General features: G+C 30.7%; 8 protein-coding genes across 8 annotated transcripts; 4 read left to right on the forward strand and 4 right to left on the reverse strand. All coding sequences in view use genetic code 12, as the record gives it.

Annotated features, from left to right (window-relative positions):
- Positions 1-233: 233 nt before the first annotated feature.
- Positions 234-515, forward strand: KGF55_000497 (uncharacterized protein; the record flags this gene model as incomplete). Its single annotated transcript, XM_051759962.1, has 1 exon — positions 234-515. One exon carries the CDS (start codon positions 234-236, stop codon positions 513-515), a length of 282 nt encoding a protein of 93 aa, XP_051616442.1.
- A 532-nt stretch (positions 516-1,047) lies between these two features.
- On the forward strand, positions 1,048-3,192 carry KGF55_000498 (uncharacterized protein; the record flags this gene model as incomplete). Its single annotated transcript, XM_051759973.1, has 1 exon — positions 1,048-3,192. The coding sequence occupies one exon, from the start codon at positions 1,048-1,050 to the stop codon at positions 3,190-3,192; it is 2,145 nt and encodes a 714-aa protein (XP_051616443.1).
- Positions 3,193-3,309: 117 nt separating this feature from the next.
- RUB1 (NEDD8 family protein) lies at positions 3,310-3,543 on the reverse strand (the record flags this gene model as incomplete). The annotated part of the gene is made up of 1 exon (XM_051759984.1): positions 3,310-3,543. One exon carries the CDS (start codon positions 3,541-3,543, stop codon positions 3,310-3,312), a length of 234 nt encoding a protein of 77 aa, XP_051616444.1.
- A 163-nt stretch (positions 3,544-3,706) lies between these two features.
- On the forward strand, positions 3,707-4,366 carry KGF55_000500 (S-adenosylmethionine-dependent methyltransferase; the record flags this gene model as incomplete). Its single annotated transcript, XM_051759995.1, has 1 exon — positions 3,707-4,366. One exon carries the CDS (start codon positions 3,707-3,709, stop codon positions 4,364-4,366), a length of 660 nt encoding a protein of 219 aa, XP_051616445.1.
- Positions 4,367-4,492: 126 nt separating this feature from the next.
- Positions 4,493-5,854, forward strand: KGF55_000501 (mRNA splicing protein; the record flags this gene model as incomplete). The annotated part of the gene is made up of 1 exon (XM_051760006.1): positions 4,493-5,854. The coding sequence occupies one exon, from the start codon at positions 4,493-4,495 to the stop codon at positions 5,852-5,854; it is 1,362 nt and encodes a 453-aa protein (XP_051616446.1).
- A 97-nt stretch (positions 5,855-5,951) lies between these two features.
- KGF55_000502 (MFS transporter) lies at positions 5,952-7,700 on the reverse strand (the record flags this gene model as incomplete). Its single annotated transcript, XM_051760017.1, has 1 exon — positions 5,952-7,700. The coding sequence occupies one exon, from the start codon at positions 7,698-7,700 to the stop codon at positions 5,952-5,954; it is 1,749 nt and encodes a 582-aa protein (XP_051616447.1).
- Positions 7,701-9,255: 1,555 nt separating this feature from the next.
- Positions 9,256-12,162, reverse strand: KGF55_000503 (cleavage polyadenylation factor subunit; the record flags this gene model as incomplete). The annotated part of the gene is made up of 1 exon (XM_051760028.1): positions 9,256-12,162. One exon carries the CDS (start codon positions 12,160-12,162, stop codon positions 9,256-9,258), a length of 2,907 nt encoding a protein of 968 aa, XP_051616448.1.
- A 206-nt stretch (positions 12,163-12,368) lies between these two features.
- Positions 12,369-16,907, reverse strand: KGF55_000504 (uncharacterized protein; the record flags this gene model as incomplete). Its single annotated transcript, XM_051760039.1, has 1 exon — positions 12,369-16,907. The coding sequence occupies one exon, from the start codon at positions 16,905-16,907 to the stop codon at positions 12,369-12,371; it is 4,539 nt and encodes a 1,512-aa protein (XP_051616449.1).
- Between the last annotated feature and the right edge of the window lie 698 nt (positions 16,908-17,605).

Here is a 17,605-nt window from a genome sequence, read left to right on the forward strand (position 1 = left end):
TAATAAGTCAAAACTTAACCGGTATAAGTGACAAAAGCCGCATGACGAAAGCTGTGTCGTTTCTCAAAGTAATTCTCAAATCAATTTTGAAAAAATATTTACCAACTCTAATAATTACGAGCCAATTAGAGAAATCAAAATATTAAGCAAAATCAACTCAATTTCCTAGACCAAACGACAATTACTTATTCAAAACTCCTTCCGTATAGATAACTAATTTCAAACATATACAAATGCAACCATATTCAAGATTTGGAGGGACAAGAAGATGCTTTTTTGAATTTCAAAAATTAGTAGATTGTACAACATCATCAGATACCACATCAAAAAAACAATGTTTACCTAAATTTGAAGATTATAATGAATGTTTACATGGATTAAAAGAAAGAGAACAAGTAAGGATATTAAATAAACAATTGAGTGAAAATGTAGCTAATGATAAAGGAATAAATCCGAGAGAATTATATAATGGAGTTCAAATTTATGAAAATTTGGATTTAATAAAGAAAAATTAAATTAGATGAATCGAATGTATATTATGATTATAGTTGTTCCTTGAGAGTTACAGGAGACTTTTAATTTTCATTAAATCTTTAATAATCCAAAAGGTTTGCTTTAAGAGGAATGACCGAGATAAGTTGCAGTATTTTGACAAATGATCCGATCAGCTAAATTCGTCTTCCCACTATTTGGAGCCTCATCTAACTCTATAATCTTTCAAGCTGAGACCAGATCTTACATCTTTTCTTAACTGTCCATAAAAGTTTCAAACTGAGACCAAATTCTACTTCTTTATTATACGATGGACATCTTGAAAGCACTTTCGCAGTAGTAAGCAATTGAACAACACTATCTTTGTTTCCTTCTCACCATGATCTTGTTCTGTCTCGTTATCTCCAAAGTCTTGTTGCAAAATCAAGATGCACCAAATTTGTGTAGAAAAAAAATACCATATTTGAAGTTACTTTTGCAACCTCATACAGAAAGCTCAATATCATTACATATTCACAAATTCAAATGCCAATATAACAATAACCAAACCCTAAAATGGACGTCAAAAATCAATTAATAGTCCAAGATACAAGCACAAAAGTATCTAGACCTAAACAAACAATCCAAGATCTTGAAGAACTATATTTCAATCAACAAACGAAAAGAAAAGAATATGAACAACAAATAAACAAGAATAAATTAAACTATGGCCAATGGCTACGGTACGCTAGATGGGAATTAGAGCACAATCATGATTTTGCGAGAGCTAGATCAATCATGGAAAGAGCGTTAGATGTTGATATACAGCATATACCATTTTGGATACAATATATTCAATTTGAATTAATTAATAAGAATATCAATCATGCCAGAAATTTATTAGAAAGAGCAATAACTAAATTACCAAAAGTTAATAAATTATGGTTTTTTTATATCCAAACAGAAGAAATGTTGAAAAATTATACAAAAGTTCGAGAACTTTTTGAAAGATGGATTGAATGGAATCCCGATGAAAGTTGTTGGGATGCATATATACATTTTGAATCTAGATATGAAGAAATTGATAATGTGCGAAATATTTATAAAAGATATGTTAGTTCGCATAATGATGGTGAAATTTGGTTAAAATGGATTGATTATGAATTGACTAATAACGAAAGTGATAAATTAGTTATAAGAGCAATTTTTGAATCTGCAGTAGATTCATTCTTGGAAAAGTTGAATTCAAATGGAATAGAAAATGAAGAACTTTTTTCACAAATAATAGCCAAATGGCTAAGGTGGGAATCAAAATGTATGGAATATGATAGAGTTAAACAAATTAGGACAATTTTAGTAAGTAATGATAGATTTAAATTTTCTGCTAAAATTAAAAACGCAATTTATAATTCAATAAATGAAGTTGAGGCAATTTTAGGTGATAAAGATTCAATTGAATCTGGAATAATTTTCAAAAGAAAAGCCAAATATGAAAAAGACATAGAAGAAGATCCATGCAATTTTGAATCCTGGTGGTCATTAATTTCAATAATTATACAGAGTGATGAAGAAGCTTTAATACGACAGACTTTTAAAAAAGCAGTTTCAAATATTCCTTCGATCGAATTTGGTAAATCTGAGACTTGGAAGAAATTCATATTACTATGGCAACGATATGCATTTTGGGAAGAGTTTGATAATAAAGAACTAGAACTAGCGAGGCAAGTATGGAATGATTGTATAAAAATTCTAACTCATCAATACTTCACACTGGGTAAAATATGGATAGGCTTGTTTGAGTTTGAATTAAGAAATAACGCATTAGAAGGTTTGACTAAAGCTCGTAAAACTTTTGGTAAAGCTATGGGTTTAATGAATAAATATGGTCCAAAACCAAAAGTTATAAAATATTATATAAAATTTGAGAGCAAATTGGCGGAATGGGATAGAGTTCGATCAATATATCAAAAATGGCTTGAACTATCTATTATATTTGGTCTACGTTGTAATAGAATTGTGAAAAGATATTTGAAATTTGAAATGGAGCTTGGAGAAACAGAGAGATGCGAGTCGGTATTAAAGATGGTCTTGGGACTTGGTAATGATGAACGAACTGCTCGGTCATTTGATCAGGAAGATATGTTCAATTTAGCAGTGGATTTTTTTACTGACGAAATGAAATATGAAGAAATTAGAATGTTATACAGAGATAGAATAAAACTCAATCCAACAACAGATAATTGGATAGCATTGGCTTTATTTGAATCTTCCATTCCATCATCAGCACAATTGGAGGAATATCTAGCTGTAGAAAATGAAGAATTTGAAATTGATATAGGTGAAGAACAACTAACTAACACGAGAGAGGTTTTTAATGAGGCTGATTATTATTTCAAAAGTAGAAATGACAATGAGAGTAGAAAAGTCATTTTGGAAGCGTTTAAGGATTATGAAGAGGTGAATGGTGATGAGATATCATTAAATTCAATCAATGCAAGACTACCTGAGAGAATTAAAAAGAGAAGGAATATAGACGGTATTGAAGAAGAATACTATGATTATATTTTTAATGATGAAAAGGAGGACGACGAAAGAGACGAAGATCAAGATAATCTTAAAGAGACAAACAATGACGACACCGAAGAGAAATATAAACCGCCACCTGCTTCATTGAACAAGTTCCTAGCAAATGCTAAAAAATGGGCAGAAAGTCAAAATTGAATCACATAATCATGAACACGTTTACATTGATGAATCTAGTTTGAATATATAATTATTAAGCCATTGTAATCACCTTGATTGAGTATTATATGTATTTCTTCCTGTCAACCTCTTTTATCAATTACCTCCTCTCAATGTCAATACCAAATGTAACGAAGCTCCTGCTTGAATACCAGATTCTTGAACAGTTTTGTCATCATCCAATTGTGAGCCATTGAAGATCAATCTTTGTTGTGCTGGTGAAATACCTTCTTTTTCTTCCATCATTTCTTTAATTCTGATAATCTTATCCTGTGGTTCAATATCTACTAAAATATCTCTCCCTGTTAATGTTTTGACTTTGATTTGCATGATTGATTTATGTGAATGATAATTATGAGGAAGTGGTTGTAAATTTGGCTAATTAAAGATGAAACAAATCAAAAGCGATAAGTACTAAAATCAATATGATATTATTTTTTTTTTGGTTTATTAAATCTCAGAAGTTTCAGATTTTAAATGATCCTCACAATTCATGCTACCAACGCCAATTGTCAAAGATCTAGACTTTGATAAAGTATATGAACCTTCAGAAGATTCATTTTATTTATTAGATTGTTTTGAAATTGAGAAAGATTTTCTTGTGAAGAAATTCACAAATCAAGTACCAATTATAACTGAGATTGGAACAGGTTCAGGTATCATTACAACTTTCCTAATACAAAATATTCTACAAGATGCAATCTATATAACTACAGATATAAATCCCACAGCATGTGTTTCAGCAAAAGCAACTTTGTTACATAATTGTAAAAAGAAAGCTCATCTAGTGGATTCAACTCAAATGGATTTAACCTCATCCATAAGGAATAAAACTATTGATGTATTAGTTTTTAATCCACCATATGTTCCTGCATCCGAAGTTCCAAATTTACCAACTAATGATACAGATAATAAATGGTTGGATTTGGCTCTTCTAGGAGGTGAAGATGGAATGATTATAACATGGAAAGTTTTAAATAATTTGGAAAACATCTTAAGTGATGAAGGTGTTGCATATATCTTGTTCTGTGCTAGAAACAAGCCTGTTCAAGTAGCTGAAATAATGAGACAAAAAGGATGGGAAGTAACGACGATAATCAATAAGAAAGCTGGTTGGGAAGTACTAAGTATACTACGATTTAATAAGCATTAGACTAGCGTTTGTTTTAGTAGATCTGTAAAAAAAGCTGGTTGTGAAAACAAAGTAAATTTAATTTTATTATCTCTTACATCTTTATCTTATTTTCAACTACATACTATCTGACCAGAGCTGACAATCATGTCTCGAGGTAGATCAGAAGCCGTTAGAGAAACTCGGTGGTCGGGGACACCTGCAAGAACAAAACAATTTGGTCATCTTAAATTAGAAACAGTGATTACAGGACATTTGACACAGGAACAACTTGATGCATATCAACACTTATTTCGAATAGAAGAAATTTCATATTATCTACGTACTGCTCAACAAGAACATAAACTGATCATTGATTTATTGCCGTCGTCAACAGTAGATTCAAGAGAAGTAAGATACAAAAGAGATCCTTCACCACCACCAAAATATGACAACCATGGTAATAGAATAAACACAAGAGAACAAAGAATTACAGAGGAATTAGAGAAAGAAAGACATGGATTAGTGGAAACTGCGGCTGGAAGTATCAAGGACTATATTGCACCTTCAGAGTATAGGAAGCCAGCAAAAACTTTGGAAAAACTATATATACCCGTCAAAGACTATCCAGAGATTAATTTTGTTGGATTTTTAATTGGACCAAGAGGTAGGACATTGAAAAGACTTCAAGATGAAAGTGGAGCAAGATTGCAAATTCGTGGTAAAGGATCAGTTAAAGAAGGTAAATCAACAAGTGCAATAGAGGATAAACCAGGAAATACAACAGAATCAGTAGAAGATGACTTACATGTTTTAATTACTTCAGATTCTCAACAAAAAATTGCAAAAGCTGTCAAAATGTGTAACGAAATTATTGAAAAATTAGTATTTTCACCAGTTGGTCAAAACGAATTGAAACGAGAGCAATTAAAAGAGTTGGCTGTATTAAATGGTACTTTAAGAGAAACCAAACCTTTTGATCCAGAAGCATATCAAAAGAAACAACAAAGATCATTAGACATAACTAAAATTGTTTGTAAAATTTGTGGTAAAGTAGGGCATTATGCAAGAGACTGTAAGCAAAATATTGGACAAAACATTAATGACAACAGGGGAGCTACTGATTCATACACACCTGGGTCTTCCTCCAATTCAGGTGATTCGCAACCTTGGAAAAAACCAAGACTTGAAGTTCCAACACCGCCATGGCAAGCTGCTTCGAGTTCAAAACCTCCCCCACCATCTATGACGAACAATTTTCCTCCACCTCCACCGCAGGTATCTCAAACACATCCACCACCACCTCCTTCACAATTACCTCATACACATGCTCCACCGCCTCCACCTTCAAGTTCAAATTTTCAACGAAATTCACCCGCCCCTTCATCAATTCAGAAACCTAATTCACCAGTTCCTCCTCCACCCCAAAATAGTAAGCCACCCCCACCTCCAACTCAAGAGTCAAAACCACAACCTCCACCTACTTCAGGAAAGAGATGGCAAAGACCACCAGCACCCCCATCTAAATAACGTTTTACATATATGTACAGAATTAAGAAAGATCATCAATTTCATCTCTATTACTTATCTATAAAATACCACTAAATATTATTAACTTTTTTCCAAATCATTCAAGAGCATTCAAGGTTGTTTGTTCGGATATCAATTGTTGTTGTTTGGTTTCAATACTTACTTCCTCAAAACTTGCACAATATTTGGATCTTCTTCTTAATTCCTTACCATAAAAATAAAATAAAAATGGAACGGGAACCAAAATCGCGGAAATACAACCAATTAAAGTACTAGCCCATTTAATTTCCAAATTTTCAAATAATTGTTTAGATACTATAGGAAATATACCTCCGAATGAAGATCTTAAAAATGTATTAGCTGCAATGGCACTTGCTGAATAAAAAATGTAACAATCAACCAAATAAATCAAACAAGGTAAAAAAATAGCTATCAAGCCTACACCGATTGGGACCGTTCCCAAAACTGGAACAATCCAATGAACTTTTGTACCAAAGCCTCCAGCCCAACCTAACCAGAATATACCTATTGTGAATGCAACAGATCCGACCATCATTGGAAGTAATTTCACCTCCGGTGCAACAATACCATTATTTTCCTTCATAATTCTTTTTGACCTTAATTCAAAAAGAAAAACAACAATACCACCAAATATAGTACCAACGAACATAGCTAAATAAGGCAATTCCCCAACTCCATGAGACCATCCATAAGTTCCAGTAAAAATCATTGGAATAACTGTTAGGAATAAATATAAGATACCATAAACAAAAGCATTGTATAATGAAATTAAAAATAAAATTGGTTCTGTAAATAACATAACAATTGGTCTAGTTATTTGACTTTGACAAATTTCTTTAATTGATAGTTTGAGATTTTCATGTGGAGCATATATACCCCAAATTCCAGTTTTGTTTCTTAATTTGACAGCTTTATCGATTAAAATCACATCAGCTAAAGTTTCAGGAATGAATGCACATAATACCAATCCAAATGAACCAACTATAGCAATAAAATAGCCATTCCATCTCCATCCCAAGTCACTATTTTTAATGGTAAACCCTCCGAGAACTGGCGCAACAAGAGGACCTCCCATAAGCAACATACTAAATATTCCCAATGCCTTTGATCGTGTTTCAGCATCAAAAATATCAGCAAAGATAGCTGGGACAACAACTAAAGGTGCACTTCCAACAAAACCTGCAAAGAATCTGCAAAGCATTATTGTTTGAATATCTTTTGCCGTTGCTACAGCGAATGAAAAGCAAACGAATCCAAAACATGATATTAGTAAGGGCAATTTTCTACCATATATTTCTGATGCTGGTCCCCAAATTATAGGTCCAGATGCAAAACCAAATACAAACAATGATGTGGCTAAAGCACTAGGAGTCCATCCAATATTAAATATTTCCATAAGTGCTGGTTGTGAGGCTGCAAACATAGCTGAACCTAAGGTAACTGCAACTGAAGCAACACAACAAGCTGCCGATATATATAATTTTGTTGTTAATTTCCAATTAAACGGGTGGGTAGGATCATTTTGCCCATCGAAAGAAACTTTATAAAGGGATTGTTTAGGTAAAGGTGGTGGAAATGGTTTGTTGTTTCCCATCACAGGTATTTCATCCTTAGATTTAAAATCTCGATTTATCAAGGTAATGTCATGTGTATCAGATTGTGATTCTATTGTTGTTAGATATGTTTCTTGTCTTGATAATGCTGGTGATGATCCACTTGATGTACCTTGTTCCAAGTCAGAGGTTGATGTCTTATTCTGTTGATTTATATTAGGATTATTTGCAAATGTGACTGAGTTGTTTTCAAGATCAATTGTTTGTTGCATTTTTTTGATTAAAGTGATTGACGAATTTAAAAGGGTTTTCAAGAGTAAGAGATAAAATAATTTTGAGATATACCAAGATATTTATAGAATTTATTTGACCCTGAAATCATGCTGTTTGAATTACAAATCTTGTAACTTATTTAGATGTTTACTTCAATCTTTCTCTAATTTAAAGTTTTCTTGGTTACATTCTACGGATCTTTTTAGCTAGCAGAACAAATATTAGTAGTTCTGTAAAATAAACGGATAAATTCTGATCAACAAAATTCGGTTAAATGATTAATAACTAAGTAATTCATCTCTTTCCATTTGAAATATAGTTTCGGAGTTTTTCTTGACAACACTTTTGTGTAAGATTTGTGATGTTTCAGAAATGTTCCTCGGGATTATAAAGGTAAAGCCGTTTTTTCATATAATTCGATAAATTGGGACCACTTTTCCAGTTTTGAGTAAATACTGTATAATAACTCAATTCTTAATTCATGTTTTCAGTTTCTTAAGTATTACAATTTTCAAGGATTATTTTAATGTTTAAACGTATTTCAAACAAATGGAAAAAGAAACTTTTTTATTTTCCTGAATTTTTACAAAAAAAAGTTGCCAAGAATGAAAACGAAAACATCGATAACTTTGTGCAACCATCAACGTTTTGGCTCAATTTGAATCATCTTCTAATTTTAATTTCTATTTTTGCATGTGATGTTTGAAGAACTTCTAATAATAATAATTTCACTTCTTTGAGGCATAATCGAATTCATTAGAGCTTAATTTTGTTTCGATTTGTTTCAGACGAGCATAATTGTAAGACACAAATTTTTTAAAAGAGCAAACGCCTACTTATTGTGCAGTCAGAAGGCACAGTGTTTAATTAGCAGATGCAAAATCTTTGATGCATGCAACGATCGTTCAGTCTCATATCACTCTTATATTAGAATTGCGAAAAAATTCTAAACTTACTTGTTGCACGTTTGTAAACAATTTGATGCAATCTTATCAATACACTTCCAGAAAGCTTTATGAGACTGCAAGAATCTTTTTTGTTTGCCGAATGGTTTCTGCAACGATCTACAACATTCTTTTACCATTACTTAACTTTCGGCTTGAATAACCAAAAAAATTGTATTCAATTTTGCAGCCAAATCTATTTAAAAATGTTCAAGCCTAATCGCCGCTCTGAGTACGTATTCACATTAGCGGATCGCATCTTTCAGAAGCAACGGCTTATTCAATAAAACAAATTGAATCATATTGACGACTTACTATATCAGTTGTATGTAAAAAAAATTAAAGTGTATGACGACCAAGAATAGCGTTGCCCAGTATCGATCCGGGGACCTCAGGGTTATGAGCCCTGCGCGCTAACCACTGCGCCACAACGCTGTTAAATAGTTTAAAATATGCTTAGAAACGTGACTAGAATAACATTTTCGACTGAAAAATAAGCCAAACTTTGAGTGAATGAAACGGTAATGCGACCTGGAGGGTAGAGAGATTTCAAAAATACATTGATCCTATTCGTTTCATCATCATTCATTAATAAGGTAATAGAACAAATTTATACATAAGCCAACATATCTCTAATGCAATCTTTTACTTTGTAATATAATGGCCCAATATTTCCATCAATCACAATATCACCATTTTCATCATCTACATCAGCTATTGAAGAAGATGTTCCAGAAGAGCCACCATACGCAATCTTTCTAATCGCTAAACTATCATTCACCACCAAAGTACCATCACTTTTGAATTCAACGAAAAAGTTTTGTGATTGTAGTTTTTTCTTCAAATCTGGCAATTTAACATTTCCAATTGCTAATTTAGGTACATTTTTTGAAATAATTTGTGCTAATTTTGAATCTTGTAAAGTTTCTAATATTTTGGCTTCTAATGAATTTTCAGATAAATTGGTAGATATAATGGAAGAAGTTTGCTTCAAATTTAGTTGAGTATCTGAATTAAGATAATTCTTGATATCACTCTTTCTTTTCTTTAATTGTGGAGATTCATCATTTTGGCCATGATTATCTTCTTCATCGCGAGTATTTACAAGCTCCAACTCTCCAAATACTTTTGCGACTTTGTAATTTTCACCAATTGGTTTCCATTTCAAAGTGGAAACTAACTGATCATCTAAAGTAATTTCAAAATTGTTTACACCAATAACGTCATTACCATTAACACCATCAGTTTCGGAATCATTACCAATCTTAATTGCTTCATTGTCTTCAGCTATAGCAATATTCATTTTACCACTTGAAAAAGGAGAAGCGGCACTTAAAAGACCATCTCGAAGATTCGCCAAAGATAAATATCTTGAACCATTTATTATTTGTTTCTTATTGTTTTCGATTTTTTGTTCAATTTGTTGACTATTAAAAAAGGTTTCGATTTGTTCCAAGTTTCCAGACTGTTTTTGATTGATTTCATCTGGTAAAAGAATTAGATTGTACGGTTTAATTGATTGAATTATGATACTCAAAGATCTCATATCAACTAATCCAGCTAAATCAACAAATGCTAAACCACACCGTATTCGTAATTGGGTTTGTGAATTTGATCGTTCTGAGATTTTTACTCGCTTCACTGGATGCGTTAAAGTATCCAAATATTTCGTCAATAAATTTTGATTCACTTGCTCTTGAGGTGTGATCTTTTTTATCATTTCTTTTTGTTTATTATGATCCTTATCTCTATGTTTGTTTCTTCTTTTTTCATCAAATTTTTTCTTACCTTCCATAATAATTTTGGCATTTGATACTTCATCAGTTTTTTCAAAATCTTTTGCATTTATCACTTGACCATAATCATCAATTTGTATCCTTTTGTGAAAGAAAGGAAACATTGCTTGTCTCGGCTTCAATTTATGTGTTATTCTGATATCGATTGGTAAATGTTTTTCAAAACTGTTTTTAATATTTTCCATCATAAATGCCTCGTGTTGTATCAATTCATCGACTTCTTTTGTTGTTGACGCTTGTTGTTTCTCAGTTTTCAGTATTGAGTCGTATATCTCACCAGCCCTTTTAGCCGCATTTTCTTCATTCTCTTCTATTTCGTCATCATCTGATGAATCCTCAACATCTAGTCTTGTATCTGCATTTAATAAATTTTGAATCTTTTGATCTCGAACCTTTGCCATTAATTTTTCTTTTCTCTTTTTAGTGATTTTGTCTTGAAATTCAATTAGTTCATTCCCAGTAGCTTCTTCTTCAATCGTCCAGTCACTTAGATCTACGATCTTCTCCAACGGAACAGCAGTACCATCAACAACTTTCCCAGTTCGCTCTTCCGTTAGTTTTTTCCAATCATTGTATAAAGTTCTACTAAGACCTGCACTATCATCATTGGAAGGTTTTTCTGTCAAGATTACTGTAGTTTTTTCATCATTACATAAGTAAGAAAATATTTTACTTGATAAATCTCCATGCCTTAAATCAACACCAGAACAAAAAATAATCTTTGAACCTGGAATTTGAATAATTTCGTTTGGATCCATTACCAAATCCACTTTACTAGGGTTGAAAGGTAAAAAATTTGTGTTATTGGATGATGAGTCATCAGCATTATTCCAATTCTTATTGAAATTCAGGGACATCCAATCCAATAAATTGGAAGCATAACTTAAAACTCTTGTTCCTGTGTATGATAAGAAATAAACTGGGATAGGAGCTCCCTTTAAATGTTCATCGACCAAATGAAAAACTTCCAAGAATCTACTTGTTACTGAAGTAGGAATTATTGCGGAACCTCCATTGGATAAAGTAGCGTCAACTAGCTGTAGGAACTTTTCACATCTTTTTTTATGAGACATTGGAGAACCCAAATTGGCAGATGTTATAAATGCAGTTGGTCGCAATAATGAAACTTGAATGTTACCCAGTGATGAATTTATAAAATTTGCACTATTTAAAAATGAATCCCTCGAATGATTCCAACTTGGTGCATAAATTATTCGATCTATTTTTTTAACAATCAACCAAAATGCTCCACCTAATGAATGTCCAGAGTTATATGGAGTAATTGAAACTTTACCATCACAAATTGTAATGTTTTGTTGATATTTTATAATTTTGAATTTATCAAACCAATAATCTATTTCGTCTAATTCAATTAAATTTGTTAATATTGGACCTAGGATACCTTGTGATCTATAATATTCAACTGTTGATATTCTTCCCAATTGATTAACAGGCAAAGTGGAATAAACAGGTATGTTTGCTATCAAATTTGGATATTTAGTGACTAACAATATCAATCCACTAATATATGAAACTCCAGAATGTGAAATCAATATAGCACTAACATTTTTCAAATCTTTTTCTAAAAAGTCTATTATAGAGGGATCTTCACCGTTCCATGATGGGTCCGCTAGTATGTTGTATTTATTATCAAACGATAGTAGTCCAGCTTTAAATGAATGATCATTTTCACCTGGTGTTAGCAAAGAAAATGCAAACATTCGATGTTGATTGCAGATAAAATAAAAGAGTAAATATTTAAAAATGAAAAATTACTTGGTTTGATAATTTCGTGTCAGTATTTGGTAGCAGCCAACCTAGAAAAAATTGTTACTACGAAGCATTGTACTAAAGTATACAGTCTCAAAATATAAAATCAATAATAATCTATTATACAAAACATGAAATGAATAAATAATATATAACGCTACGTAGAAATTCTTGTATGATATGACATTAATGTTTCGGCATTAGTTAAACCGGGTAAATTATGAGTTGTGTTTATTCTTTCTAATGAAGTTCTTGGTAAATCACCCAGTAAAATCATTTGTTGTCTTAATTGACTAATTGGAATATTTTTATGAAATTGTTCATTTATTGTATTTTTCCTAAGCCTTGCTGCATTTGAATTTTGTCTTGATCTTGTTGTTAAAGTGGTTCTTCTTTTTATAGTTTTGAATGTTTTTTCAATTTTATTTTCATGTTCATCTTTGTCATGTTTGTATTCCTCTTCCATTTTTTCAAACAATTGTGGATCTTTTTCAATAATTTCATTCAATAATCTATGTCTTTCCACATCTTCTTTATCTGTTGGATCATACCCTTCTGGATAATCATCAAATTTCCCATTACGAACCTGTTCTCTTATAATATCCACATCAGTTGGTTTAAAATTAACTCTTAAAAAATCAATAGTGAAAGTTGGTAATAAACATGCAATAATTCCAATGAAAATACAACACCAAACACCTAAAGTTCCTAAAGTTTGAGCACCTGCTCTATAAAACTCACCTGAATAATTCTTATTGACACTCCAAACACCAGTCCAAAAATAAACTAATAAAATTGAAATAGCATAAATCAATAATGATAACCAATCCCATCTATGTTGTTTTAATAAAACAAACAAATCACAAGCAGTAACTGCTATACAAGCAGCTACTACACCCATAAAGAATCTATGATCAATAGTCATACCTTGTGGATTTTGGAAACTTTTATAAAATAATAAAAATGGGAAAAAAAATGATATAACTGATTGATATAATCCATCAATCATATAAATTATAAATTTATATTGTGACCAATCTTTACTCAAAATCCCACTAATATATAATTGTGGAACTAATAATGAAACAGTATCTGAAACATCTTGATCAAAAACTGCAAGGACAATAACTGGTAATGATGTAAATGCTAAATTATAAAACATAAGATAAGTATATTCATAAAGATATGAACCATCAAAATTATTAAATATACCATACCAAAAACAAGTAAAAGTGAAAACAACATTTTTATAAAAGAAACATGGAACCATTTCAGCTAATCTTTTATAAGACCAACGACCATGAACTAATAATAATCTTGTTAAAAATCTAAATTGTGCAATTGCATAATCTGATGACATTACTGCTTGTCTTCCTTCTTCTCCAGCTATACCTACTCCAACATTTGCAGCTTGAATCATAGCAACATCATTAGCACCATCACCGATTGCTAAAGTCATTACACCTAATCTTGTTTTAACTAATTTAACAACTTCTGCTTTTTGAGCTGGTGATACACGACAACATAAAACTGATTTACACTGTTTTCCTAATAATAAAAATTTATCACGGATTAATTTAACATTTTCACTTGGATGATCATCAAGATTTTGAAACATTAAAGTTAATGCACCTCCATCAATAATTAAAGCATGTTTAGGATCTGGAATAGAATGATCTTTTTGAGCTAATTTTATTAAATTTTTAACTTGATCTGGATTTGAACAATCGATATTGAAATTTTCAATCAAATATTTATCAATTAAATCATTTAAATATTCAACACTTTCTGCACTTTGTTCATCTGGTCTAACAACTAATAATTTCATTTCATTTTCTAATAAATTACATGAAAATCCAATATTTATTGCTGTTTCAATTCTGTCACCAGTTAATACCCATAACTTTATTCCAGCTTGTCCTATAATAGATATTGATTGTGGTACACCATCTTGTAATCTATCTTCAATTGCAGTACCACCTAATAAATCTAAGTTTTGCTCGATTTCATCATCTAATTGTTCAATTAATTCATCTCTATCATCATCAATAGATGCATTTGCTTCATGATATTTATCAGACCATTGTTTATACCAAGATGGATCTAATTCTTTTGATGCAATACATAAAGTTCTTAAACCTTCATTTGCATAATCTTCTAAATATAATGCAGTTTTACTAACAATTTCATGAGAATTTGTTTGAGGATTTAATCTTTGGAAAATAACACTATCTGCACCTTTTGTATATAATATAATTTTCCCATCTGGTGATTTAATAACACAAGACATCCTTTTCCTAGCTGAAGTAAATGGAACAATATCTAATAATTCAAATTCTTCTTCTTTACCGTAAATCAGTAAAATTAATGATTTTCTTAACCTTTCTTTGAAAACAATTCCTAAATCTCTGGCAACTGCAACTAATGCTGCTTCATCTGGCGATTCAGCTTTAAAATCACGTAATGTTGGATCAACTTTGTTTTCTTCAGTAACAACTGTATTACAGAGAGCTAATGCAAACATAAATTTCTCATTTGCAATACGTTGTTGATTATTTGGTTGAGCCAATAAAGTATCTCTAACATAAGCACTTGAAACAAATGAAATATTTTCACTTCTTAATTGATCATTATGAGAATATTTTTCTAAATCATCCATCATGATTTCTTTATCATGATCTATTTTCAATTTCCATTTTCTTGCTTCTTCAATTGTATCTAAACCTTTTCTTTTATCTAAACCTTGTTGAGCTTCTGTATATGCTAATCCATATGATTTCCCATTTATGGTACATTTCCTAAATTCCATTACATTTTGAGTTAATGTTCCTGTTTTATCACTAAATACATATTCAATTTGTCCCAAATCATCAGAAATATTCCAAGCTTTTGGAATACATGGGAAATCCAATGGTGCATAGTACATCTTAATATCTGAATGAATGAAATATGCTTGTAAAGTTTTAATAATTTCAATAGAAATATATAATGAAATAGGAACTAACGATTGATAAATAATCAAAGCAACAAAAAATGCAATAACTCCTCTTGCAGCATTGGTTGAACCATATGGATGCCAATCAAAAAATACTCTTGAATTATCAGTTTCTCGATAAAATAATCCATTAATTAAACCAGATATGAAACATAATATAAAAAGTAAAAGAAAATTAATAATAACTGATAAATTTAATTCTCTTGAAATTCTTGATACTTTTGTTGGAGTTATACCTGCATTCAACATAATTTTAGTTTCTGGACCAGTATAAACACATAAACCAATAACCCATTTTGTATTTCTTAAAGTACAACCTCTTAACAATACATTTTCTGGAGTTATAGCTTCTTTTTCATCTTCATTAACTAATTGACCTTTTGAATCATAATTTTCATAATGAATAGTTCCTTTAAAAGCATATAAATTTGGATTTGGAGCATCACATTCAAGCCAAAATTTAGTATCACTAATATCATCAGAATGTTTTAAATTATTATTTCCACCACATTTTAAAGCTTTTCTCATTTTTAAATTAGTTTCACCATCAAGATTTTTTGTTTCAATAAAACAATTTCCTTCTGGATCTGAAGTTGAAATAATTATAACATCTGCAGGTACTTCTTCATTAGCTCTAATTCTAATCATATCTCCAACATTAACATCTTTCCATGAACGATTTTTAAAATTAGCTCTTTTCATTTCTGGATTTTTTGCATTTCCTTCTTTTAAAATTGGATTAAGTAATGAATTTGGTAATGCTACTGTTGGTGGTCTATTTGATTGCATTGATTTTCTAACATGTTGTCCACTTCTTCTTGGTGATTGCATACTTCTTCTTGGTGAATGCATACTATATCTAGGATGTTCTGAATGATATGAATATTCTGAAATCACAGTACTCACTCTATGTAATGCTAATTCATCTTGATACGCTTTCTCTCTAACAAAATCTTGTTTTTGTTTTTTTGATCCACATATGAATATACAACTTTTTTTTATACCTTTAAAAAATTTAATTGAACCTTTTGTACATGATTTTTTAAATCTTCTCCATGGTCCAACAAAATCTTTTTCAACATTTGGATTTATAACACCTGACATTAGATGAATAGGACTATTATTTAATTCGGAATCACTTATAACTCTTCTATAATCTTCAAATGCATCTTTTATTGCTGTAATACAAACAATAACAATTAATGGCACAGCAGCTAATCCAGGACTTGGAACTCCAAAAACTTGAAAAGCACCTAATATAACTAATACCAAAAAATAAGTATTTGCAACATTTGTAAACTGTAATATTAAATTTTTTGGTAAAAATGTTATTGGAGTATATTTTGTAGTTCTAATTTTATTTCTAGGATATTCAATAATAGGATGACCCCTGGAATCTTTCATATCATTAGGTAAATCATAATTAAAAAATATAGTTCTTGGTATATTATTATATATCTCTTGCATATATTCAGGTCTATTAGCTAAACCTTTTAAAAAAAACCATCTTTTTATTCTTGATTTTAAATTTGGTGGTGGTGTATGTAAAAGATCTTGAGATGTTGCTCTTTTAATTTTATTGACATTATTAGTAGAATTTGATGAATTATATTTTGATCCATTTGATGATGATAATTCTTTTGATTCATTCCCTAGATCTGTTTTAGATTGATTAGATATCGTATCCCGTATCTCTGACATGATGATTCAAATTATGGATGAAAGGGTTAGGATGATATCAGTTGTTTTTGTTTGATAAGGTTATGCAAATGAACAGTCAGATGAATGGTGTATGATTGGTAATGATCTACAGGTGGGTTGTGGTATATGATATATGCTAATATTGAAATATGTAATAAATGTATGGGTTATACTGTATTTGGTAAACTTTATTATTGTTTTTTTTTATACCCGTTTTTTAAATTTGTTGTTCTACTAATTAAAATATTGAGTTAATAAATTTACTTATTTTCTTATTAATTATACAAGATTTAACTCTTCAAAGTCTTGGTCAATGAAAATTGGATAACTGAAGAGATACAAGAAAGCTCAAACTATCATCTTATGGTCAAGTTTTTTGGGTATCTTTTTATATACGTTATAAACTTGACCTAGATTTAATCTAACTAAGAAGTTCTAGTTTTGAACGAGAGATATTGATAGAGACTTTGTCTATTAGTAATCCGAAGTTGAAACATTTTCATATTCATAATTGAAATCTGAAATCTAAACTTTTGAATCAGATCTGTGTTCGTTCTAGGGAATTTTCATAGAGGTAGTATACTTTTATGAACGTTTAGTTTCCTAAACTTTATTTGAACCAAGCCCACATGGTGAGACCTTTGTTAAGAAGCTCACTTGAAAAACGGAAGATTGAAGGAGATCATAATAGTTAGACT

The sequence above is a fragment of the Candida pseudojiufengensis genome (assembly GCF_024610245.1).
Source record: "Candida pseudojiufengensis strain CBS 10847 chromosome Unknown scaffold3, whole genome shotgun sequence".
In the NCBI taxonomy this organism is placed as follows: Eukaryota; Fungi; Ascomycota; class Pichiomycetes; order Serinales; family Debaryomycetaceae; genus Lodderomyces; species Lodderomyces pseudojiufengensis.